The sequence below is a fragment of the Tachypleus tridentatus genome, chromosome 13 (assembly GCF_004210375.1).
Source record: "Tachypleus tridentatus isolate NWPU-2018 chromosome 13, ASM421037v1, whole genome shotgun sequence".
NCBI lineage: Eukaryota > Metazoa > Arthropoda > Merostomata > Xiphosura > Limulidae > Tachypleus > Tachypleus tridentatus.
Window position 1 is genome coordinate 188,164,300 of NC_134837.1, and position 26,078 is coordinate 188,190,377.

General features: G+C 34.0%; 1 protein-coding gene and 1 long non-coding RNA gene across 6 annotated transcripts in view; one reads left to right on the forward strand and one right to left on the reverse strand.

The window, feature by feature from the left end:
• The window catches only part of LOC143240589 (uncharacterized), a 49,393-nt gene extending 39,163 nt beyond the window's left edge, over positions 1-10,230 (forward strand). The window contains exon 5 of the long non-coding RNA XR_013021830.1: positions 10,016-10,230. This is a non-coding gene — a long non-coding RNA (uncharacterized LOC143240589). The remainder of the gene's footprint in view (positions 1-10,015) is intronic.
• LOC143240586 (big defensin-like) overlaps positions 1-25,307 on the reverse strand; it is a 31,179-nt gene extending 5,872 nt beyond the window's left edge. The window contains exons 1-5 of one of the 5 annotated variants that reach the window (XM_076483267.1): positions 25,182-25,307; positions 24,843-24,957; positions 24,309-24,429; positions 24,008-24,135; positions 21,788-22,000 (exon numbers count right to left, since the gene is read on the reverse strand). In XM_076483267.1, the coding sequence (XP_076339382.1) occupies positions 24,011-24,135; positions 24,309-24,429; positions 24,843-24,950 (354 nt within the window). In that variant the 5' untranslated portion in view covers positions 24,951-24,957; positions 25,182-25,307 and the 3' untranslated portion in view covers positions 21,788-22,000; positions 24,008-24,010. Of the gene's footprint in view, positions 1-21,787; positions 22,001-24,007; positions 24,136-24,308; positions 24,430-24,842; positions 24,958-25,094 lie in introns of those variants that run through there. The other 4 variants (XM_076483268.1, XM_076483265.1, XM_076483269.1 and 1 more) reach the window with 4 other exon arrangements.
• Positions 25,308-26,078: the final 771 nt, after the last annotated feature.

Sequence of the window (26,078 nt, forward strand, 5' to 3'; positions counted from 1 at the left end):
ACAGAGGCATATTACTCACGTACATGATAAATAATATAGGACTAACAACCCCTCCCTGCGGGACTCCTGCTTCGGGTGAAAAGGACCCTGAGTGGGCCCCATTTACATTTACTTTACACATTCTGTTATCCAGGAAGTTGGACAGCCAGCGAATAGTTTCCTGGGGTAATGCCATTTCAAGTAATCTATGTCGTAAGCCGTTATGCCACACTGTGTCAAATGCTTTCTCAATGTCGAGAAAGCAAGCTACAGTGCATTCTTTTTTGTTGAAGCTGTCGGTGAGTGATTCTGTAAGTCGAATCAGGTGGTCTGTAGTTTGACGGTTTTTTCGAAATCCGTTTTGAATTTCTGGTAATTTTGAATTTTCTTCTAAGTAAACTGACAGACAATTACTAATTATCCTCTCTAATACTTTGCCAATACAACTGGTTAAGCTAATCGGGCGGTAGTTGTTTGGTTTATTCGCTGGCTTTCCTTCTTTCTGGAACATTAATATTATTGCTTCCTTCCAAGAAACGGGGATATATCCAGCTGATAGTGAGAGATTAAATAACGCTGTTAGGTGTTCATATAATCTCTAAGTGCCTTGTTTTAGGAGGATAGCTTGAATACCATCTTCTCCAGGGGCTTTGTTTTTTGTGTTGTTAATGGCAGTTACGACTTCTGTTACAGTGATATGTTTTATCAGTTGATGAGTGCTCCAGTCTTTTGTTTTTTCTTGGTGTGAAATAGTGTTGACTGGAAATTTAGGTGTAAAAATGCTTCTGTTTTGATCAATAAAGTTTGTGACTGTATTATAAAAGTATCTGTTCATGTCTGGTTCATGATGTGTCTTGAACGTGTTTTCTAGGTGTTTTTTTGAATATCTCGGCTTTTTCTGTGTTAGTGTATGCTGTTTCTCCATCCAGTTCCAGTGGTGGATATACTGTGTTTGTTGTTCCTGTGTTTGTAAATCTTTTCAAGTGTGTCCAGAATTGTTTAGGATCAGTTTTGTGATTTAGATCGGAACAGAAGGTGTCCCAGTTTTCTTGTTTCTGTTGTCTGATTAAGTTTCGTATTTTATTCCTTATTGTGTTTATCTGAGTTTTAAGTGTGGGGTTGCGATTTTGAATGTACTGTCTGCGGAGTATACGTCTGTATTTAATTAAGTGTATTATGTCTTTGTGTGGTTGCCATGAATGAGTTGTTGTGAAGTGTTTTTGTTTCGGTATCGAATTGTTGGCTGCATGTTTTAGACACTCAGAGATGATATGACAGTATGCATCTATATCTGATGCGTCCGCGGCAATATGTAGTACTTCAGAAGGTAAGGTTTGATTTAATATAGTTTGGAAAACTGGCCAATTAGCTTTTTGTAGTTCAGTTGGTCTCTCACTATGATTTTATTTAAGTGGGGGGTGAGATTGAAGATACACCAAACTGGGAGGTGGTCACTATCTATATCGTGACCAACATGAAAATTTACGAATTTGCGACTCATATTTGACGAACACAGGCATAGGTCCAGTATTTCACTGGTGCCGTGTGCGTACGAGATATGTGTCGGTGTTGCATCGTTTAATAAAGTCATGTTTGATTCATCCAAAAATTGAAAAAGTAAATTGCCATTTGCGTTTGTACTTCGACAGTTGAATGCTATATGTTTACTGTTTAGGTCGCCGATAATAATAAGATTAGAATTGCTATTATACAATATATTCAATAGATTTACATCTAACACTGTACTAGGCGAGCAGTAGATGCCCGCCACAGTAACGTCTGTATGATTTTGCGTTTTTACATTAATAATTATAGATTCATTACTGGAAGGGATAGTAAGTTCCTGAACTATAAGTTCAGTCTTATACAATAATAAAAGACCTCTGTTTGGATCTCTATTATCCTTCCTGTCATGTCTAATAGTAGAGTAGCCGTTTAATTTAAATCTATGGTAGTTATATAGGAGAGTTTCACAAATTATAATTACATCAGGTTTTATGGAGTTTGTTGTATCTTCAATCTCATGTTTCTTGGAAGCAAGAGCACCCTGGATATTGATGTGTAGAACTGTGAAGTTATCCATGTTTAGTAGAGCTTATGATGGAGGTTAAAATTTGCGGCAAGAACTTGTGTATGTTTTTCAATATGATTTTAACTATTATGTCTGTGAGACTGTTGGTGTTTGTGGGGTTTGTATATTCTGCCATTATTTCCAAGAAAGTTTTGTGTCGCTAGGTTATCACAGATTAGCTGATTACGACGCCATTTCCCGATTGCAGATACCTTCATTTGTGTATTAGCTACGCGGTTTTAAGATAAGTGCGATTTTTTCGTTTGGCGGATTTCAGAATGAATGACCTGAAGGAGCAACGACTTGCTGTGAAATTTTGTGTTAAACTTGGAAAATCTGCGACTGAAACTTTTGCTATGCTTAACACGGCTTACGGTGATGTTGCTATGAAGCGTACGGCATGTTTCAAGTAGCATGAACGTTTTAAGGATGGTCGACAGTCCATTGTGTTTGTGTTAAGGTGTTCTTATCCTGAGTAATAATGGTCTGTTCTTGCTGTTTGTGGGGTTCTTTTCCTTTTAACATTTCTGCATATGCGGTTTTAATTGATTCATTAAATTCTGCTGATATGTCTGTTTTTGGTTGTCTGTTTGTATTTGGTTGATTCTGTTCCGATGATGGTGTTCTTATCTGATAAATATGGTGTTTTATTTGTTTGCATTTATCACATCCTTTATAATTGGCCGTGTGGGTTTGACCACAGTTACAACATTTGGGTGTTTCTTTATCTTTTTTGCACTGGGCGATATGGTGTTCCCCGCCACAGCTGCAGCACCTCGGTGTTGCTAAGCAGGCTGCAGAAACATGCCCATATCTTTGGCAATTGTAACATTGTGTTACTACAGTTGCCGGAGTTTTTAGCTGTTCTACTTGGTATTTTTGATACCAAAGCGTTATTCCATTATTTATATAGTTTTAAAATGTTGTAACTGTCGTCTATGTCTATACGTATAAGATTAGTGGGTGCCTGTGTTTTCTTTGAGATTATTCACTGTATATTAGTATGTGGAATGCCTTGTTCGTCTAAAGCTTGTATAATTGATTCAAGGTTAATGGTTTGGTGAACCCCTCTTACTACAATGGCTTTAGGCTGCGGCTTACTTCCTGGCAGATGGATTTTAATTTTACCTGGTTTGAAAGCATCTGCTGGCCACTCTTTTACTAATCTGTTTAGGTCAGCAGCGTCTTGTCCTTGAACAAGGACACCGCCTCAGGGCAGACGCTTGATATTAACAATAGTTACATGCGGCTTGCAGCGTTTAACCTCTGTCGCAAGTAGGGGTTGGTAGTACTGGCCTGGAATACCTTCTCTAATGATTGAGAATTGTGGTGGTTTTGTTTTTTGTGCCATATTGTTACTTATATTTTGTTCTTTCTGTAATGTTTTTTTTTCTTTTTGATGTGACTGTAATAAAGCCTTCTTGATATTCGGTGTCTGGCTCACTGTCTGTGGTATTTTTCACAATATTATTTTGAGTGTTTTTGGTAGATCTGTCAACATCCACGACGTTTGTTTTTACTTCTATTTCTTTTACATTGTTAGTTATTTTATTGTTAATGTTACTTGCAGGAGAAGCTACCTCTACCTCGGTATTAGTAACAACTGTTTCTTCTTCATTTTCGGAATTTTCCGTAGAGTTAGTTTAATAATTTTTCTTTTAACTTTTCTTCTTTTTCTTACATTATTTTCATTTGTTTTTTCTGCTGTACTAAGTTACTTTTTAGTTATAGTACATAGCGCTAATAATGGTGAACTAGTTAAATTACTTTTCGATTTGCCACCAACAAGACTTGACTTACTAGTTTTCTGTATATCCTGATCGGCATCGGTACTTTTTCTGTCTGCCATAGTTTGTCCTGGTCTGATTTTAGTCTCCAGGTAAGATCTTAAACGCGGATTCCCGCTCTGCTGTCAATGATTCATTTAGGTGGCCGGCGCTGTAGTAATAGTAATTGTAGTCAATTGCACTTGTAATGTGTTATATATTTTTTCAGCTGTATTAGTTGGGGAAGCCTATCTATTCAATCTTTCCTTTTTTGCGTTGAGAGAACACGTCTGTATTTTTCTCACTCTCGACAAAAGAAAAGTAAACCTATTTATTGCCCGATGTAACGTTGTACTGGTTTGGTTTGAATTTCGCGCAAAGCTAAAGCAGAACTGTTTGCGCTAGCCGTCCCTAGTTTAGCAGTGTAAGACTAGAGAAAAGGCAGCTAGTCATCACCACCCACCGCTAACTCTTGGACTACTCTTTTACTAACGAATAATGGGATTGACCTTCACGTTATAATGCCTCCACGACTCCAAGGGCGAGCATGTTTGTTGTGACGGGGATTACAACCCGTGACCCTCAAATTATTAAGAAATGCATTTCTCTTAGGAATACAACTTAATCATTTCTTGTCATCAAACACTCTGTTCTCAAGTTTACATTTGGATACATTTATTCACATAGCATTGAAAATTCAGTGTAAAGTAACATGATTAACTAAAGTACGAAAACAAATTATTTCGCTCAAGACATACTTCAAAAGGTTAGTTCCTAGCATACATTTGTGAGATAAGAATTTACTTTTGTTGTAGAAGAAAAGACCCAACGTTTGTCCTGGGAGAAACTATCAGTTATTATGTAATGCACTATTGTAAAGATATAATATGCTTTCACATGTTTTATCGTTTCTGTGACCCTTTAAATGAAATAGTAACCTGTTCTTCTTCAGAAACTTACAAACAGTGAAATATAATAATAAAACATATGTGTCCTGAATTAATTTGTTATAAACTTTCTTAAGAAATTGCTGAAAATTTACAAACTCATTAATCTAGTTTCAGCATTTAGTTGATAGCTCCAATTGAAGTTATATTAGCAAAATAATGGGCACATAAAGAACGACATTAGGGATGTATAGCTAATAATATAGTTTATTATAGTTATTTACAATAATAGTAATAAACTCCACAAAGCTAAAATTCATGTATAATAAACTTAGTGTTTAGTGGCGATCCTACTGAACTGAGTAACTGTTTCGAAAATACAACAACTTCGATATTGGGCCAATTTTAAATTTAAATATATGTTAATATATTGTTCTAGCAAGGTAAACATCAACATCACTTCTTAGTTATACTTGATATCACTGATTGGATGTTAATATATAGGTATATAAATGAAAACAACAACACCACTACTTAGATATACTTAACATTACTGATTGGATGTTAATATATTGTTATAGTAATGTAAACATCAACATCACCACTTAGTTACACTTGGCATCAGTGATTGTATGTTAATACATAGTTATATTAATGTAAACACCAACATCACTGGTTGGATGTTAATATACTGTTATAGTAATATAAACATCAACATCACTACTTAGTTTTTCTTGACATCACTAATTTGATGTTAGTATATAGGTATATATGAATTACATATATGTGTGTGTGTGTATATACCTGAATATATACTGATAGAACTATTACTTTTGTAAATGTACATATATATGTTTGTATATACCTGTATATATATTGACAAAACTGTGACTTATGTATATTTAGATATGTGTGTACATGTTTGTGTAGATACTGACAAAATTGTGACTTATCTACTATATGTACATGTGTGTGTATATACATGTATATATGGTGATAAAACTGTGACTTATGTATACTTATATAAATATGTGTGCATAGATCAATGACTTGTGTATATGTACATACATACATATATATATATATATATACTGTTAAAATATAACTTATTTTAAAAGTACGACTTGTCTTATGTAATAGTATATGTATGTGCATGTATACATCTATATATAATGACAAAACCATGACTTGTCTTATGTATATGTACATATATGTGTATCTATACATCTATATCTACTAACAAAACTATTACTTGTGTGAGGTATATTTACATGTATACACATCTAAACGTCTAATAATGAACGCGTACTGAATGATGAAAGATTATAAAATCGTATAACCCGTGCGCTTTTTCTAAAGGTGGACCTTTCTTCCATTGGATCAAACTTAGAATAAGTCATTTACTCGTGTGATGGATTGTACAATGTAATAGTGCATAACTCTCTTAATCAGTGGAATTGACGACCAACTTAACCTTTCAAGCCTGCTGTCATCTATGTAATTTTATGTGCACTAACCTCCAGAGCATTGATCTCTTGTAAAAATCATATTACTTAATGAGATTTATCATTGTAAGAGTAAATCATAATCATAACGTTTACTTACGACTGCTTTTTATGCTATGACGTCTTAAAATTATCATAATATTGCATGTTTAAATATAAGAAAACATTGTAAAACCAAAATCGAAAAAGATTAACCGCTCATATATGATGGCGAGTAACTGTACAATTGGACACTTTAACCATATAGTTTTCAATCAGTAAATAAATTTCATGCTGATAAAATAACTTTTTGAAAAATTGTTTAATAAAAACTGTTCAAAGAGTGGTGTTATATCAACCTGTAATTAAATCTTTATTGTCCTTGTTTTTTAGAAGATTTTATTTACCGATCTTCAAAAACATACATGAAGCATCCATTAAACACTTGTATAACGGCGAATGAAAACCTTAAACATATTGCGATGTGAAGGTTGTTGAATCAAGTAATTAGTAAATGTATATATTCTGCTCTTTTAAGGGTGATTTAAATCTATTGTTATTTATTGTATACATCACATTGTATAAATTATAGTTCTTTTAGTACTGAAAATTACACTATGTAACCAAATGATTACTTTTTCTTGTTTCTGGGCAGAAAGTGTTATTTCCCAATTGCTTATGCCTAAAGTAAATGGAAAAGACCTATTTTTCTCTTCAAACTTTGCTTTTGTGACCCGGGAGCGTATAATGAAAACGTAATACGTGAAAGTGATTTACATTACAGTCGCAAACGTCGAAAATCTACTCAATTCTAAAGATGTTTGAATAACATGTTGTCTTACTTAGACCTAATGTAAATGAAAATGTGTAAATTGGCCCTTTTTTACACAGAAAAAAGTTTGATTTCTAAACTTATCCGTGTCACAAAAGCAAAGTTTGAAGGAAATAATGGCCATTTTCTATACTTTACAACATAAGCAATTAAAAGCAATAACACATACTATCCAGGAACAAAATTGTGTTGCATAGTGTAATTAATTATAAGATTGAGTAAGTTTTAATTAACATATTGTCCTTATAGGATCATTTTATTGGAAAGAATATGTAATTAATGTAATAATAAGCGCTCTTTTATAACAAATTAATTATAAACATATTAATGTGTTTGAGTTATGAGTTCTTTATACGGAAAATTAATTATAAATGAGTTGTGTTAAGCATCCTTTTAGAGTGAATCACTCATAACTGATTTAATTAATTAACATTAAGCATCCTTTTTAGGACAGATTAATTAGTGTAAAGAGTGCTTTATGACGACTTAATTAACTAATGAACTGGATTAAGCGTTACACTGTAACCTTTTCTTTAAACAATTACCTCTGAAAATAGTCAAATCATTCTATTATATTGTTACACATATAGAACAATTATAAAATACATTGTAACCCATTCTTAAAACAGCGACCTCTGGAAATAGTCAAATAATTTTATTATATTGTTACAGATACAGAACAATTATATAATACATTAAAACAGTAACCGCTGTATGCGTCTTTACGCTATAGGTACAAAGCTCTTCTTTCAACTGTACAACATCCACTGCAACTGCTGACGAACATGGTTACGGAAACATGTTTATTGAGCAGTCATCAGTACGACACTTGGGTACAAAGAAACCGAGACGCGAAAGACCTATAGAAGGAAATAGGTGAAATCAGCATGGAAAATGTAACAAGTAAGATAACTTCTGTGATTGGTCGACTGAGAATCATATTATATCGGAGTTAAAGGTACATTTCCATATTTTATTGATCAATTGACTAACACATATAAAAACCTACATCTCTAATTTTAATTGGTTAATTGAATAAAGCGTTACAAACAAAGGCAACATGTTTCGGGTGTTTCATTGTTATAGACGATTGAATTCTATCAGCGCATTATCCGTCGTACCCTAGTAAATTATTACAACATATATTTACATATAACAGAAAAAAACAAATATTCTTTAAACAGTATGCTGCGTGTTCATGTTTTATATATATATATATATATATATATGTATATATCACAACTATCTTCTCCAACACTTCTCAGAATCTCATATTTGTGTAATATATATATATACTCTTCGAAAAAAGAAGACAGTGGTGAGTCTGGCTGTGTGAGGACGGGCGTTGTCATGTTTAAAATCGTCGTTGACGTTCACCATGATGGGTTGCACATGGGGCCTAAGAATCTCGTCGACGGTTGCGTACGGTCTGACCGGAAATCCTACGCAGCACTGGTATGGTTGAGGCAGTAGACCTCGTCGAGGTGGTCCTATCCCGAAGGTGACGTAACCGGATGTAGCGATCTTATGCGGGCGTGGTCACACGAGATCTGCCAGATCGTGGACGGTCACGAGTTGATCCATGTTGTTGGTGACGATTCCATAGCCTTGTGATGGTGCTTGGGTGGACATTCACAGCTCTGGCACCATCTGATCAAGATTCGCTTGCTTCCAAGCAACCAATGGCGTTGTTGCGTTGTGCTTCAGTCAGTCTTGGCGTAACTGAATTGCGTGTCGATGGCTTAACACTGAGCTATGGAAACCGAGAACCCGTCACTTTTATAGGAATTTTGAACATGTTGCACTTGCAGAACATGCACACCTCTCAAACAAATTTATTGGACACGAATGCGTTTTGGCAAAATATCCGTTGTTTTCCTCCGTTTTCAAAGTGCACAACTTTTATTGTCATTTTGGTCTGACAATCAGTGCCTTAACACGTGTAACATCACATACTCTGAGCTTGTAACGTTATTACACATATTTCTCTTTAAAATAAAAAAATATCCCTTTTGCCTTTCTTTTTTTGAAGAGTATATATATACATTACTACTAATTTCTTCAACGCTTATAAGAATCTCCTGCTTGTTTTATTTATTAGTATATTACTACTAATTTTCTCAATATCTGTCAGAATTTCATGTTCGTGTTATTTATAAATATATTACTACTAATTTCTTCAACACTAATCATAATATCGGGTTCGCGCCCCTTATATACATATTACTGCGAATTTCTTCAACTTATGTAAGAGTCTCGTGTTTGTACTATTTATATATATATTACTACTAATTTTCTCAACACCTGTCAGTATCTCGTACTTGTGTTATTTATATATTATTTCGAAAAAATTCAACATTCGCCAATAACTCGTTACTCAACACTAATAATTACTGTTGCTCTACTCTACTGCATTTTAAACTCTTGAAACAATACTCACTTTAATCAACACCAGTAATTAGTGTTGTTATACTATCCTGTATTCTAAACTCTTCAAATAATACTGACATTTCTCAACACTTTTAACTACTGGTGTTTTACACGACTGTATTCTAAACTCTTTAAATAATATTCACGTTTCTCAACACTAGTAATTACTGTTGTTCCTCGCTACTGGAATTGTGACAATAGTGACGTTAATCAAAACTACTGGATTTTAAACTCGTCAAAACAATTCTTACCCTACTCAATACCAGCAATTAGTATTGTCTTACAGTACTGTATACTAAACTCTTCAAACAATGCTCACGTTACTCGACACTAATAACTAGTGTTTTTCTACACTACTGAATTCTAAACTGTTCAAACAATACTGACGTTAATCAACAATAATAATTAGTGTTGTCCTACACTACTGGAATCTAAACATTTTAATCAACACTACTGGATTCTACACTCTTAAAACAATACTTACAATATTTTTGATAGTATTTCATAAATTTTGATAATGATTTTTGACGTAGGACCTCAGACAACAAATGATTTTTTTTCCACAGGTTTTTTCTCCATATGATTGAGGATTAGCTGGATTTCATGCATCTTTTCAATGATTTGAGCTGTGTTATATTGACTCTCTTCTTCTGAAATCATTCGACCAATACGAATATTCGAAAAAAAATTCGGAAAATTTCGTTGTACTGCTATGTAACAAATATAGATCAGTTTAACTGCAACTGATACCACTTCTAAACTTGCCGTTATTGACTGGAAGAATTTATCAATTGATGTTATTTCTTGAACGACATCAGAAAAGAAATTTTTAATAACCGAGTTAATAAGGGAAGGAAGAAGGCTCATCCATTCTGATCTATCAGACGTAACTTCTGTCGTTACAGCAAAAACGGCGGGTGTGGATAATATCACCAGATATAGCAACCTCATGGTCGTCCTAAAATCAACACAATTTTGTTTGGTAAAACAGCAGCTATGTAATCACTATTAGGATATTTTTGTTGTATAAACCACTAAACGTTTGATAAAGTCAATTGTTTCTTTGAAAAATAAAAATAAACATTCATTTCTCAAAGCCTCCACTTAATTACATATTTTAATAGACGTCACAAAATATCAACGACTCTGTTAATATTACATTGGTCAGAAGATGATATGTGCACTGAGGTATAATAAAACACATGTCCACTGCAGTAGAAAAGTGTCAGCTTGAAGATTCTTTTCCAACAAGTCCAAAGGTCAGTGAGAAACTGCTATTGTATGTGTAACTATAATAATTCCGTTTGACGTCACACGTAATTGAAAATGTCATGTCCTAAATAGGTTTGCCACACCTTGCTCTAATTATAAACGCTTCTAATGTTATACAGTATGCTGGGAATATTTTGGGTTTACAGATTGCTCATGAATTAAAACTGCGTGAGAATTCCAGATTATTTCGTAATCACCTGCTCCCAATGGCAAATAAATATGAAAATTAACAAATCATAAACCTAGCTTACAAGAATGCCTTCACTTGTTCTGGCTGGTACACGAACCACTGAACTATTTGTAAACGTCAGATTTAAAAACTGTTCAGCTTAGTTTTATATAACAAAATGCAAATCTGATTATGAACACACATTTAGGATACTTACATTCAACTTTATGTGAATAGGGCTCTACTATCTAACAACAACACCATGTACCTTGTGATGTTATGACTGTATTACAATCACAGCGGCAGAATCTATGCTCTCGGTGGGCGGAAGGTAACGGAAGGCAATATAGTATACTCACTGTTATAAATCACTACATATAAACAATTATTTGTAATACCCGTTATTTGGGCTAAGAAAGAAAATTGTGTGTATCAATTGTTTTTGCCAATATCGTAAATTTAATACATAGCAACATTTAATTAATTCCTAAATAAAGATTACAGTTCAACTCAGTTCACGCTGTTTGAAATCATAATACGTAATATTACAAAGTGGAAACTCGTCCTGGATAACATGGATCACGGTCTAACTGAAATCATTCGTAATTCAAGTGATACCGAATACATTTAGAAGTATATAGATTTTCGTAAATTGATAATAAAAAGCAATTAATATTTTTTTGTTGATCTCTCGTATAGATAATTTCTTATTTATTTTAAGATGTGATAAGCAAAATGTATATACAACAATTTGTTTCATTCTTTAAAGTAATAATAAATATATAAACCAAAATTTTCGGGCGAGTGTCCCTTCAACGTCAGGAAAGTCACGAATGTATAGAACAGTCTAAAATTATCTATATCACTGTTTGGGATTTGCAATAGAGTTATTTATGTCACATTGCATTTAGAATATGAAAAAAATTAAAAACCTTACAGTTATGCTTTTTGTAGGATTATGAAAAATGAACAAGTTCGTTTTTTCTGTTTGTCAATTAATGGCACCTGTCGAAAAGTATATTTTTATCAAAGCCCATGTAAATTGGTAAAAAAGACCCAAATAGGCAAATCTTCCTTTTTATTTCTTTTTACCAATTATACGCATTAAAATTTCTATTCGTGCTAATATTCATCTTGATTGCTGTACATATGACCTCACAGGAATCCAAAATACACATTTTTTGATGTTTTATACTTTTCACCCAATAATATCCTTCGAAAGGCCCAATCAAATGAAAAATAAAGGTGTTTGGGCATATTGGGCCTACCAAGTTTCACATTAATTCGTCGAGAAATGAAGAAATGAGGGTCGACTGAAAAGTGTTATGAGAAAGAAAGAAAAAAGTTCATCTCCAACAACAAAATATAATAGTTTATCTCATAATGACGAGAAACTCACTTAAAGTAATAATGTATTAAAGTGACGACTGGTATAGATATTATGTGGTCGAAACGTTGTTTTTGTATTTTATTTTAATTATAAGGTTTTTAATGCCCATATCAGTCATCCCTACAATTCATTAGTAGTGTATCTGCTCTTTCTGCTATTAACAACAAGAACTAAATAATAACAGTTATTATGTTGTGTACACCTTATACAAAATGATGTAGAATTTTTACATTCTAATGTTTTACGAGAAACCTAGAATTGAAAAACATTTACTTACAAAGGTCTGAGCTGGAATTAAAGGAGCGACGTGAGGACAACCTAATACACAAATACTTCCGCTATTTTCTAATTGTACTAGACCTCAGTGGTCAGTAAAAATAGGTTAAGGTCAAGTGTGATCATGCTCGGCTGGTTCATTACTCACAGTGAGGTTAGAAAGCATGTGTTGGCTCGAATAGCGGAATATAAAAGAATAGCAGAATATCTCATATATATATATATATAAAAGGGGATAAATTTGGTTATTTTTGACTCGATACAATTAATAGATAAAAAATAAGATTATGGTAAAGATGCGATATTACAGTAAAAAAATAAATAATACTGTGTGTTTCCTGCTAAAGATCTTGATTAACAGAAGAAATCTTCCTTCAATTAACACTGGCCATGTAAATATATATATATATATAATATCATTAATAAAGGTAGCGCAACCTTCAATTAACTTTCTTAACTTTATTGGCACAATTTTATAAGAAGTAATTGTAATAGGTTGGTTAGGACTAAAAATAAATGTGCTTTAAAAGTAAGAACAACAACAAGTGAAGATAAAACATGCTGAATAAGGTTATAAGATATTTCTTTATGAATTTATAAGAAACAGTGTAAAGATTATTATAGTTTTTCTAATTTAACTTCAGCTGTTATGACTGCGTTATTATACGAAAATCAAAACTGAAGGCGTTTTTCCAATAGTATGAGGTAATAACGTTCCACGTATAACTCAGCTCACGTTATGATTGAATAGTTTTAAGTAGTAACGTTTCATGTATAACACAACACAGTTTATGATTGTACTTTAAACTTAAGGCAAGCTATAATTTGTAGATTCTCAAGGTTCATATGTAGTAGTTTTTACAAACTTTAAAATATCGTGACTGAAATTTACTTAAAAACAGTTTCCTAATCACGATTTTCACAAACTGAGTGTTTGTAATTGTACGGTAGTATTCAGTATAATAAATTTACTAATACTTATATTTCATTCAAAAAATTCCGAAAATTTATAATCTTAGGAATGCAGTTCTTGTATTATGAATAGACAAGTGTCAGTAATATCTATAGACCAGATACAGGTATGTTATTATAAACGGACAAATGTCAGTAATAGCATGTAATATCTATAGATCAGATACATATCTATTATTATGAATTGAGAACTGTCAGTAACATCATATAATATCTATAGACAAGATTGTGATTTGCTATTATGATTAGACAATTGTCAGTAATATCCATAGACGAGATACAATCTGTTGCTATGTAAGTGGAGAGACAAGACTATTTATAAGTAAAATTAACCCTTTACACCTTACTTTAAACAATGAAGGTAATGTTTATCAGATGATTCAGTTTCGAAATAATTCACATTTCGCTCAGTCTTACTAATATTATTTATACATATTTATTGTCAGAAGCTAAAGATTAAAAGTTTGGGGACAGCTTAAATGAGTAATGATGAAAATATTACTGAAGCTGAGCAACGTTTCGAAAAGATAAAATTACCATCTGGGAGAAGTTATTTACATACACTATTGAATATATATATAGTAATCAGGAGCGTAAATCCTGGGGGGATGGGTGGGAAAAATCCCTCCTTCAATTTAGGCGGGGGTATGGTGCATACAATCATCGCCCCCTAGAGTTTGGTCTGTTGAATTGTTTTATTGCATCACAGGACTACAAATTGTGTTTTTGTTCTTGTGATTCTCGTGTTCTTACCAATCGAATTACATAATTAGGCCTAGATGTAGGCTTTATCAGTAGCCGAAATCTACATCTTTAATATAGGCGTGCTTCTGAGCTTTTCGATCAAAGCGATAGTTCGTAAGTGTCAGTCAGTTGGCCTAAGTATACATGCAAGGCTTGCAAGCACTATCACAGAATCTACTTATGTCTTGTATGTAGTGTAAGATTAAGTAAACTTTTCATCACAACAGATTGAACAGAGCATGAAATTCGAAAATAATTCTCCCAAGCTTAAACTCCTGTGATATAGATCTGGCAGGCCATTTGTAGCTTGAAGCTGCATCAATGTTATGTGTATATTGTGCGGTAACCTACGTCATTTGTTCTTATGCATGTCTAGCCGGTTTTATTGTCGAACGCCTTACTCTCCTTAGCTACCGAATCCACTGACCATAGTGTACGTTTAGTGTACAGTTAACGACAGGGTCGGGCCGCTCGGATTCAGACGCGCCCTACATCACCCTCATCCGCTCCCTTTAGTCTGATCCTCGATTTTACAACGGGGCTCATTAGACCTGTGTTTGTGGCTCTCATTAATTCATGAAATTTCAGATTATCACCGCCCTCTAATAAAGTGCTGGTGCTTTATGGTAAAAGAACAATATATTCTCTTATCATAGATAGTAAAAATAAGAGCGATTTCAACGGCCTGAACCCTCTACTCAAATTGTATTGCTAGTTTTTGTTTAGGTGTTTTAATTTAATAGACGTGCTTATAGACATTATATCACAACGTGTTTGCCTTTTGATGAGGATTTAACAGGAATATAATATATTTGTGATTGTTTTAGTATTTTTTCTAGAAACTTGCAATTACTTCTGTTGTAACTAGCACACATTATTGTCCCATCGATGCCCAGGCAGTCAGTCGGCTCGGTAGTCACTGTGAGGTTTGCGCGTTCGACTTAAATACATTGTACAGTTCAGTCCTACTTCCATTCTATTCTATCTTCGTTCGTTGTACGTTAAGAGTTTTTCAATAAAGACTGTATTTTAGCCTGTTGAGTCATCTGGGAAATAGATTCCAATTATGACAAGCAAGCGTCTGAAACTTTCTGATATAGACAGTTCTGCAAGCCAGTTACTTGTACTACAAGTGACAATGCAGATGCAGATAATCCAACAGCCTCAAGCAAAGGAATAGAAACTTGCCATACAGAGGAAATACCATGTTCTTCAGAGGACGAGTCTGAAAATGCTTGTGTAACTATTACACATCATGAACCACCAGATAGTTGTGAAACAAGTTTGTGCAGTAATGAACAATTTGACACTCCACAGACACAGTGTGGAAAGCCATATCATCCAGACGCACAACTAATACCACGACAGAAAGCAAAATCGCAAAATATCAACTTCCAGGGCAAGTTGTTTGATGAATTCCCATGGCTGCACTTCGACAATCAGACTCGGAAAAGTCATATGCTTTTATTGTGCCAAGGCGGAAAATAGAGGCCTTTTTACAGGGAAATTGGAGAGGCCAGTGGAGTATATCCACCGGTTTTTGCAACTAGAAAAAGGCAAAACAGAAATTCAAAGAACAGCAGTCCTCCTCTCAGCACAGATTTGCTATATCTCCAGAAGGTTCACTTGATGTAACTCCAGTGACTGTCCAGCTACGTGATGGAAAAAAAGAAGCAGCAGAAAGAATGCAAAAGAAGTCTAGCTAAAATATTCAGAAGTTTACGTTTCTTATTGCGTCAAGGTTTAGCATTACGTGGACATAATGATACGGAGATGGACTTCCTGCAGTTAATGAAGCTCCTGGAAGAGGAAGATCCTGAGTTGACGGCCTACTTGTCAAAGAAAATCACATTTACATCACCCCAGGCTCAGAATGAAATAATGGAGATGTTCAGCCATCAAATACTGAGAAACATAGCACACGAAGTGCAGCAAAATAAAATCTTTACATTAATGGTTGATGGCACTCAAGATGTTACAGGTGCCGAACAGGAAGCAATATCTGTACGATACGTAAATGAGAACCTTGACGTCCATAAGACATTTCTTGGTTTGTACAGTGTTTCCAATACAACTGGTGGAACAATATCTTCGACTATACTTGATGTGCTGACTAGATTCAATTTACCACTGTCAAGATTAAGAGCACAAACGAATGATGGAGCCGCTAACATGAGTGCTGCGTACAGTGGATGCCAGGCAAAAATAAAAGAGAAGCAACCGTCAGCTTTGTTTTTTCACTGCGGATCACACAAGACTAATTCGAGATTCTATCTAGTGGGTACACTTGGTGTCTTGCTTCAGAGGTCAGGCAAATACAAGACAATTTTTGAAAATATTGTATGGTTTGTCAGACAACCACAATGGTCCAGTTAAATACATACGCCCACTGTGTCCAACACGCTGGTTGTGCCTCCTATCTCCAAATACACGTGCTAATGATCACTACACTGACATTTTTGATTCTTTGTCTGAATTAGCAAATGAAAAATCAGATGTAGCAGTGAAAGCACGAGGTCTACTGACAAAGGAAAGAATTTTAGGAATGTTGATGGCTCAGCATCCATTAGCTGCATTAGAGGAACTAAACAGTGCATTCCAAGCAAAATCAGCGACAGTATCTGGCATGATTGAAGCATCTGCAATAACAGTTGAGCAACTGCGGGTATTAGGTACAGAGGAAAATTACAAAAAGATATTTGATGAAGCTGAGAAAAAGGTAACTTCCCTAGATCTGGTGCCAATTGAACTACTACGCATTCGCAGACCCCCAGAAGGATCATAGGTGATGGCTCAGCACACCATTCTGCAACAGCTAGAGATTACTACAGAAGCCAATATTTTGAATTTGTGGACACAGTTATATAATATCTGACCACTAGATTCAATGCAGACAACAATGACTTGAGGCAATATCTGGCACTTGAGAACATGATCATATTTCGCAAGATTGACAACTCGATTATAAACTTCTATCCAGAAATCTCTGCAAAACGGCTCGAGTTTCAGTTGCGCATGTTCAAAGAAACAACAAAAGCAGTATCCCTGAAAGGTGCGAAGGATGCTTACTGTAAAATGCATGAAACAAACCAGCAGATGTTTAGTGAAGTGTTTCTTCTACTGAAAATTTCCTTGTGTGTCCAGTATCCAGTTGCGAATGTGAATGCAGTTTTTCTGCATTAAGACGGTTGAAGACGTGGTTAAGGTCAACTATATTTCAGTGCCCCCTCAACGATGTGACAGTTTGTCACACTCACAAAGATGAGGTCGACAAGATAAATGTAGAAGAGCTTATGAAAAAATTCATAAACAGATCTTTAAAAAGGAGATCTACGTTTGGGATTGTGTAGACTAGAGGACTAAATGAATCTTGCTTCAATGAAAAGAATGAATAATTATGTGCAACATTGTATTGATGTGTAATTTTTAAGAGTTTGCAAAGACATTTTAATTATTTTTTATCAAACAACATGAACAGTTTTTCAGTAGATATAAACATATCACGGGTAATTACTAATTTTATTAATATTTGAACGCGTAATTCATGCAATGAAAGTTATTAGTAACCTTGTCAAGTATAATGGCTATCTTATATACTGTGCAGTGTGCAGGAATAAATTCATGTGGTAGTTAATTTGTGACACACTTGTCTTTATTCTATTAACATTTTGAAAACTGTTCACAACACCTCACTTATACAAACCTACATGGAAACCTTGAAGTATCGTGACAAGAAGATTACTCTGTGACTGCATGTTTACAACTTTCAGGTTCACGTAATCAGAGATTACCAATTTGCAAATTTACCAGTCCACATAAGTGGTTGAAAAATCATCCCCCCATCGAGTGTAAAAAATCTACGCCCCTGATAGTAAGGAAGAAAGAGATCACATGACCGGAGGTTGCTTAACACTTTAGTAACGGTATTTTGACCCCCTGAGGTGTTGGTTAAAGTAGGATTGTTTTGTTTCATTATGATAACGTATTTTATTTTCCGTTTGTTGATTTTGGTTCTTTGTATAAAATTATAGTGTTTATTTAGATCTCACGTGCGTTTCTTTGGGCTGTAATGATCGTAAACATAGGAAGTTTTTTTTTTATTATTTGTGGCAAATCCAGTTTACAATTCACTACCGGTTTTTTCCGATGTAAAATTCTGAACAGTTATCAATATTGTGTGATCCTGTAGAGATTTTATCGAGCAATAATTTTAATTTAGAGTCGAGTTTTTGGTAGGGATTTGAAGACGAGATGCTTACAATGCAAAGTGTAGAACACATAAAAAGTTAAACAAAAATGTTCTATCAGAGAGATGTGGCTCACTATTCTGATAAATGAGTCTTCCAAATTTAAAGATAGCAATTTCAAAATTATTTTCCACGTTTAGATCCACATTGGTGTGTCAGTCGACATTTTCTACACTAGATTTTTTCCAGTCTATATAAATTTAGAGGCAGAGCTGAGGTGCTTATTGAGCATAGATATTCAGCCAAATTTCACGAAACTTGTTGTTGAAAACCCCCATCAATTTTCACATTGAAGATTAGTTGAAATGAAATTATTTTGATTAAACTAACATCTTTCAATAGAAATATACATATTTTAATAGTGTGGCCAACGTTGCTTTCATTAGCCACTATAAAAAATACGTTGCCCACCCCTGGTCCAGGTAGACACAGCAGATAGTCCGATATGGTTTCGTTATAAGAAAAAACACATAGATATTTTATCTGATCATTAAAGAGCCTTTATTTTTATTCCAAAGTAATAGTTTATAAGATGATATATTTAGAAAATTCTACATTAAAATTATGTTGTCACATCGAATATTAAAGTTTTGTTACAAAATTATCAGTCTTGTTTTTTCTACTGTCAATCACAAAGATAAACTAAATACATTTAGAAACTTGATTAAATATTTCAAACTAACATTTCATCGTTTACTGAAACATGCTAGTATGTTTGCCTGTTCACACACATGCACAGTACGATTGAGCCAGATGTCCAACGTGCAACAGGCATATGGCAGTACAACTTACAACGTAGGATTTGTTTGTTTTTTGAATTTCGCACAAAGCTACTCGAGGGCTATCTCTGATAGCCGTCCCTAATTTAGCAGTGTAAGACTAGAGGGAAGGCAGCTAGTTATCACCACCCACCGCCACCTCTTGGGCTACTCTTTTATCAACGAATAGTGGGATTGACCGTCACATTATAATGCCCCCACGGGTGAAAGGGTGAGCATGTTTAGCGCGACGGGGATGCGAACCCGCGACCCTCAGATTACGAGTCGCACGCCTTAACACGTTTGGCCGTGCCGGGCCACACCGTAGGATGGCTCATATGTTAATCAAAATAATATTTAAATATTATCAGAACTTTACAATACTATACAGTGTTTTCTTTTATAACAAAATGTCTGTAAATATCATAACGAGAAGTCTGAATTACTTGTTTTTCTTTCTTCTGATAATTCAAAAACCAAACTAATTTCTCTAAAGTGACATTAATTTCGAACGGAGTATCTGTTTTAAAAATATTTTGTACTCATATAAAACAGATGACGCAACTGTGGGTTTATATTTAAATAGGTTGGTGCAGTTCCTGTCGACTAATAACAACGAATCGCTCACCCCATGCTTAGTATTGCTGACGCACAAGAATACAACTAATAATGAAAAAAAAAAATTAAGGAGTAAATGTTGGGATTGCACTTACATCATTCCACAGGTAAGAATCAACACATAGTGTACTTACATTATTTCACAGGTAAGAATTAACACATAGTATACTTACATCATTCCACAGGTAAGAATCAACACATAGTGTACTTACATTATTTCACAGGTAAGAATTAACACATAGTATACTTACATCATTCCACAGGTAAGAATCAACACATAGTGTACTTACATTATTTCACAGGTAAGAATTAACACATAGTATACTTACATCATTCCACAGGTAAGAATCAACACATAGTGTACTTACATTATTTCACAGGTAAGAATTAACACATAGTATACTTACATCATTCCACAGGTAAGAATCAACACATAGTGTACTTACATTATTTCACAGGTAAGAATTAACACATAGTATACTTACATCATTCCACAGGTAAGAATCAACACATAGTGTACTTACATTATTTCACAGGTAAGAATTAACACATAGTATACTTACATCATTCCACAGGTAAGATTTAACACATAGTATACTTACATCATTCCACAGGTAAGATTTAACACATAGTATACTTAAATGATTCCAAAGGTAAGAATTAACACATAGTATACTTACATCATTCCACAGGTAAGAATCAACACATAGTGTACTTACATTATTTCACAGGTAAGAATTAACACATAGTATACTTCTATCATTCCACAGGTAGGAACTAACACACATTATACTTACAACATTTCACAGGTAAGAATTAACACACATAACACATCATTTTACAGGTAAGAATTAACACATAGTATACTTACATTATTCCAGAGGTAAGAATTAACACCCACTATACTTACATCATTCCACAAGTAATATATATAGTATTTGTTGATATATATATAAGCTGTAACTCGTCTCATGCACCGGATAAACGTTACAATAAAGTTTTTCTTTCACGACATTATTACAAATAATATATTTGACAATATGGCTTCATATTGATCTAAACGTGTATTTATGAATGTACACAAAATTATAAGAAAATATGAACTAGTAATTTATTTATTCCTGTAATGGCACAAGGTAGAAATGAACTCTGAGAACAATTCAGACGTCATTATTGTAATTGACAAACTGAAATTTTCGAATTGGCTGCTGTCTATAAGGTTTTATGCGAACTATGGGCATTCTCTTGTTCATTTCTCATTCAGAAAATGAGTTATTTAAAAAAACATTACCATTTGAAGAGTAATTCATATAGGTAATCGAAGTGGATAACTTTTAAGATTTTAGCCACAATGAAGCAGATTAGCGACACATACACGATGGAAAGTAACTAAACCACATAATTTTTATGCATTAACTAAATTCCATCTTTAAAAATTAATTGAAAATCATTTAATGAACAACCGTTACATAGGTGGCGAAATTTGAAACTGTGATTAATTCGTTACAGTTTTGACTTTTACTAGAAGTTTTTATTTTCTAACATTCTCTTTACCAACCTCGAAAAATACATACGGAACATTACTTCAATATGTGTATGAACCTTGAAAAATAAATTAGAACTGTTCGATAAAATGTGTTAATTGTATTAAATATTTCCTTGATCACCGTGTATGGACATGACCTTGAAAGGGTAATGTAATAGGACAACCACTGATTCTCATGTTTTATAAATAGACAAATATTCAGCTTGAAACTAACAAATGAAAGGGAAGAAGTCCAGACGAACCTGACCTTATCAGGCCTACTGAAACTTGATGACAACTGTGTGTGAGTATCTGAGTATTTGTGATATGTTTATTTAGTGAAATATAATGTAAAAAACCCACAAAGTTTGTAGATATTGATACAAACATATTTATTGACTGTCAGATAACGTAAAACATACTCATACACTACGAATATATATATTGGTAAGAAGACATAATACTATCGAGACATTACTAAAATACTCTAAATACCTTGAAAAGTTTAGAACTGTTTACTTAATATGGCTTTAGCTTTCTTGGTTACACCTCAAATTCAGATACTTTGTCAGAGTGCCATCTGTATAATAACAATAAAACGTGATATAGTTTAGCTATTATTACTATGGAATGTTTAAATAGAATCATTTTCTGTGTAACAACAATAAAACATGTTATAGTTTGACTTTTATTATTCTGTGATATTTAAATAGAATCCTATTTGTATAATAAGAATAAAACATAATGTAGTTTGAGTATTAATATTATTTAACCATTCAATAGAATCATTCTTAATATGACCGTGAAAATGTGATACGTGAATTGCATATGTAATTTTGTTAAATTTCAGACATACTTTTTAAGGATTGTACAGAGTAAAGATTTTGTTTACTTTGCCACAATGATCCTCCAGGTTTACTTGTTTCCATCAACCAGTGGAGTAAGAACATCGCGAGAACAGTTATAACTGTTATACGCTACAAAGAACGTGATTTAACTAATAAAACTTGTTGTTTTGGAATTTCGCACAAAGCTACTCGAGGGCTAACTGTGCTAGCCATCCCTAATTTTGCAGTGTAAGACTAGAGGGAAGGCAGCTAGTCATCACCACCCACCGCCAACTCTTGGGCTACTCTTTTACCAACGAATAGTGGGATTGACCGTCACATTATACACCCCCACGGTTGGGAGGGCGAGCATGTTTAGCGCGACTCGGGCGCGAACCCGTGACCCTGAGATTACCAAGCGCACGCCTTAACACGCTAGGCCATGCCAGACCGTAGATGAGAGAACAAAAAACATAGACATATATGAATGCAACTGTATTGATTAAGAATTGGATTTTGTTTTTTATTAACAGAGGTTCTGTTATAATCTGTGTATTGATGATGATGTTTCCTTTTCTCTTAAAAGACTTTTACATCAGAAGATGACTGTCACTATATGTGTGTTCAAAGACACGACATGGAGGTTTTATACTTTCTCGCAAAGTAGTGAAAACCTGCTATACTTCAGACCAAGAAAGCAATACTTAAAAATAATAACAAAAGGAAAAATGCGTCGTAATAGTTAAAAATAGTAGAAAAGATAATGGTTAATAACATTTAAAATACTAGAAAAGATAGTGGTTAATAATAGTTAGAAACAGCAGAAAGGGTAGTGGTTAATAATAGTTAGAGACCCGGCATGGCCAGGTAGGTTAAGGCGTTCGACTTGTTATCCGAGGGTCGCGGGTTCGAATCCCCGTCGCATCAAACATGCTCGACCTTTCAGTCGGGGAGCATTGTAATGGTACAGTCAATCTAACTATTTTTTTTGTTAAAAGAGTAGCCCAAGAGTTGGCGGTGGGTGATGACGACTAGCTGCCTTCACTCTAGTCTTACACTGCTAAATTAGGGATGGCTAGCACAGATAGCCCTTCAGTGGCTTTGCGCAAAATTCAAAAACCAAACAAATAATAATAGAAACAGCAGAAAGGATAGTGATTAATAATAGTTAGAAACAGCAGAAAGGATAGTGGTTTATAATCCTCTAATGAAATGACTAATAATGTACTTATTGTACTGCTTCTAGCACGGTCTATTATTTTAATCTACTGAACAGTAAAATTCTGTTACCTTTGCCAAGGGATTGACTGTCATAGTTAAAAATCACTCACGGCGAGAAATGTTTCGTGTTTTCAAATTTGGGTTTCCAACTATGAAATACAGAATACAGGGATCTAACGCAGAGCCAACCTGTGTGGTAGTGATAGCAAGAAAAAGAGAAATAGTTGTAACGGTTGATAAATCAAAACCTATTATTTGTCTATGTACAGAAAACTCCATGCACATAACCTATCTGTTTTTCCATAGTATCTGTCCCTATGGTCTGTTTGGACTGTCTAGAAAGTTAATCTGCGCTTACATAATGTTTCTCTAACCAATAAATAAGACCGGTAGAAACGCAACATGGTCCCACATTTTCGTCGTAAGGTTATCCCAACTATTAACACAATTGCCATCTCTTGGCGAGGATACAAGATATTTGTCTATATTAAAAGTGTAAGTTCTCAATAGGTTAATAAAAACCTAACTACGAAATTTACTTGTTAGCGTGGTCTGCAGCAAAAGTATCTTCCACATACAGCACTGTGGTAAGTGTCCACATATTCGTGACGGGAACACTTTGACCTACACCAACCTCTGTTGCCAGCACAGGAATGGTTATCAGAAGCTTTTCATAAGCTAATAATTCACCAGCGAGAAAATATTGTAAATCCCAGTTCTACTTTAATATGTTTATTACTTGCTGTCCTTTCGTTAAATAAGCATTAAAACAAAAACATACAAGAAGCTGATTTCTGTAAAACTAGTTATTTCGACTACAGAACAACTTAGAAAGGATACAGGCTCGTCTTATATTTGCAGCAGTAACGGCAGCGACATCAACAAAAGCGACCAGACCAGCCCAAACTGAAGGCCCAACAGTTGCTCCAATGTAAATTGCTGGAATGACAGGATTTCGTTTCTAGCAAAAGAAAAAAACAACTTTATCAAAAGAAAGAGAAATCGACTTTAAGACCATTAATAAAATTACAATAATTATCATATGTATAATAAAGAGAATATTCACAAAAATATAAAACACGAGTGGAAACAAAGAGAAGTGTCTTAACAACAATAATAATCAACGTACTGTTAACCTGATAAACACCAGTCGTATCTAGTGTTATTTCTTAACGTACTGTTAACCTAATAAACACCAGTCGTATCTAGTGTTATTTGTTAACGTACTGTTAACCTGATAAACACCAATCGTATCTAGTGTTATTTGTTAACCTACTGTTAACCTAATAAACACCAGTCGTATCTTGTGTTATTTGTTAACGTACTGTTAACCTGATAAACACCAGTCGTATCTAATGTTATTTGTTAACGTACTTGTCTGAAAAGTTTCTCTTGCTCTTCTTCCATCTTCTTCCCAATACTGTCTGTTGGAAGTAGAAGTAACAACATGTAGAACACAGCAATACCGATGTTTCCTTTCATTGTGTTTCTGTAAAACAACAAACATTATACGTCATAAAGTTACTAAGTGTACAAGAATAAATCTAGTTTAATGTTCACAGAAATGACTTTATACATTTAACGATGATACGTTTTCTAAAGAAATGAACAAGTTATAGATTTAACCTGAGGTACATGTCACGTTGATACCAATCGTCGTAAGTACTTTAGAATGTTTTGATTGCTTTACTACGATGCCTATGAAACATTTACCAATCTTGTTGCCGGAATTATGTCAGGATGGCAACCAAAGAGAACAAGGAAGTTATGACGTATAAACATACGAAGGGGTTTGTTCTGAGAAGCACAACTTGTCACTTTTCTGGAATTGTTAAATTTGTTTATTCTAACGGGAAATCCGTTAGATGTTAGACAAATATACACGTTTATTTTGTAACCAATTCCAGGCTTTGTTGTTTAAATCGATTTAATGATCGACTCTCAAAATATTTTTCAAATGTAAGAGTAATTTTATTTTCAGAATTTCTTCGAACGTGCTACTAGATATTACAAAAATGTTTTGAATATTCGTTGTTGGAAATATTTTCGGTGAGAAATATAATAAATGAAAGAGTATCAAAGTGACACTCCATAACTGCAGAGTAGCAGTGTAAGTCACCGTTATCAGTTATAAGTCATCCTAACAAATTACAGAGTAACAATGTAAGTCAATATTGAAAACCGAATTGAAAACGTTTGGCATGAGTTGAAGACCAGGGTTCATCAGAGTTATCCGAAAAACTTGCAAAAGTTGGAGGCCTTCTGTAAAGAAGAATGGGGAAAAAATACCAGTCAAGTACTGTCAAACGATCATGGAGGGCTATGAGGAGAGATTGCGCTAAGTAATTCACCTGAAAGGCTACACAACTGACCATTAAAGTAGACGCAAGAACACTTTCTGCCCTTTCTATGTTTGGATATTTGTTTATAAACAGTTTTTTGTCGTTCAATTTACATAAAAATTTATGTAGATGTGTGTTAGCATAATATTTATAATACACCATACTTTCATTATCCTGATCGTGATACTTTTTAAGTTATGAAGAAAAAACTACTCACGACGCATCGGTACAAAAACTTTCTGTCGTAATTGTATTCTTGAGCCACGTA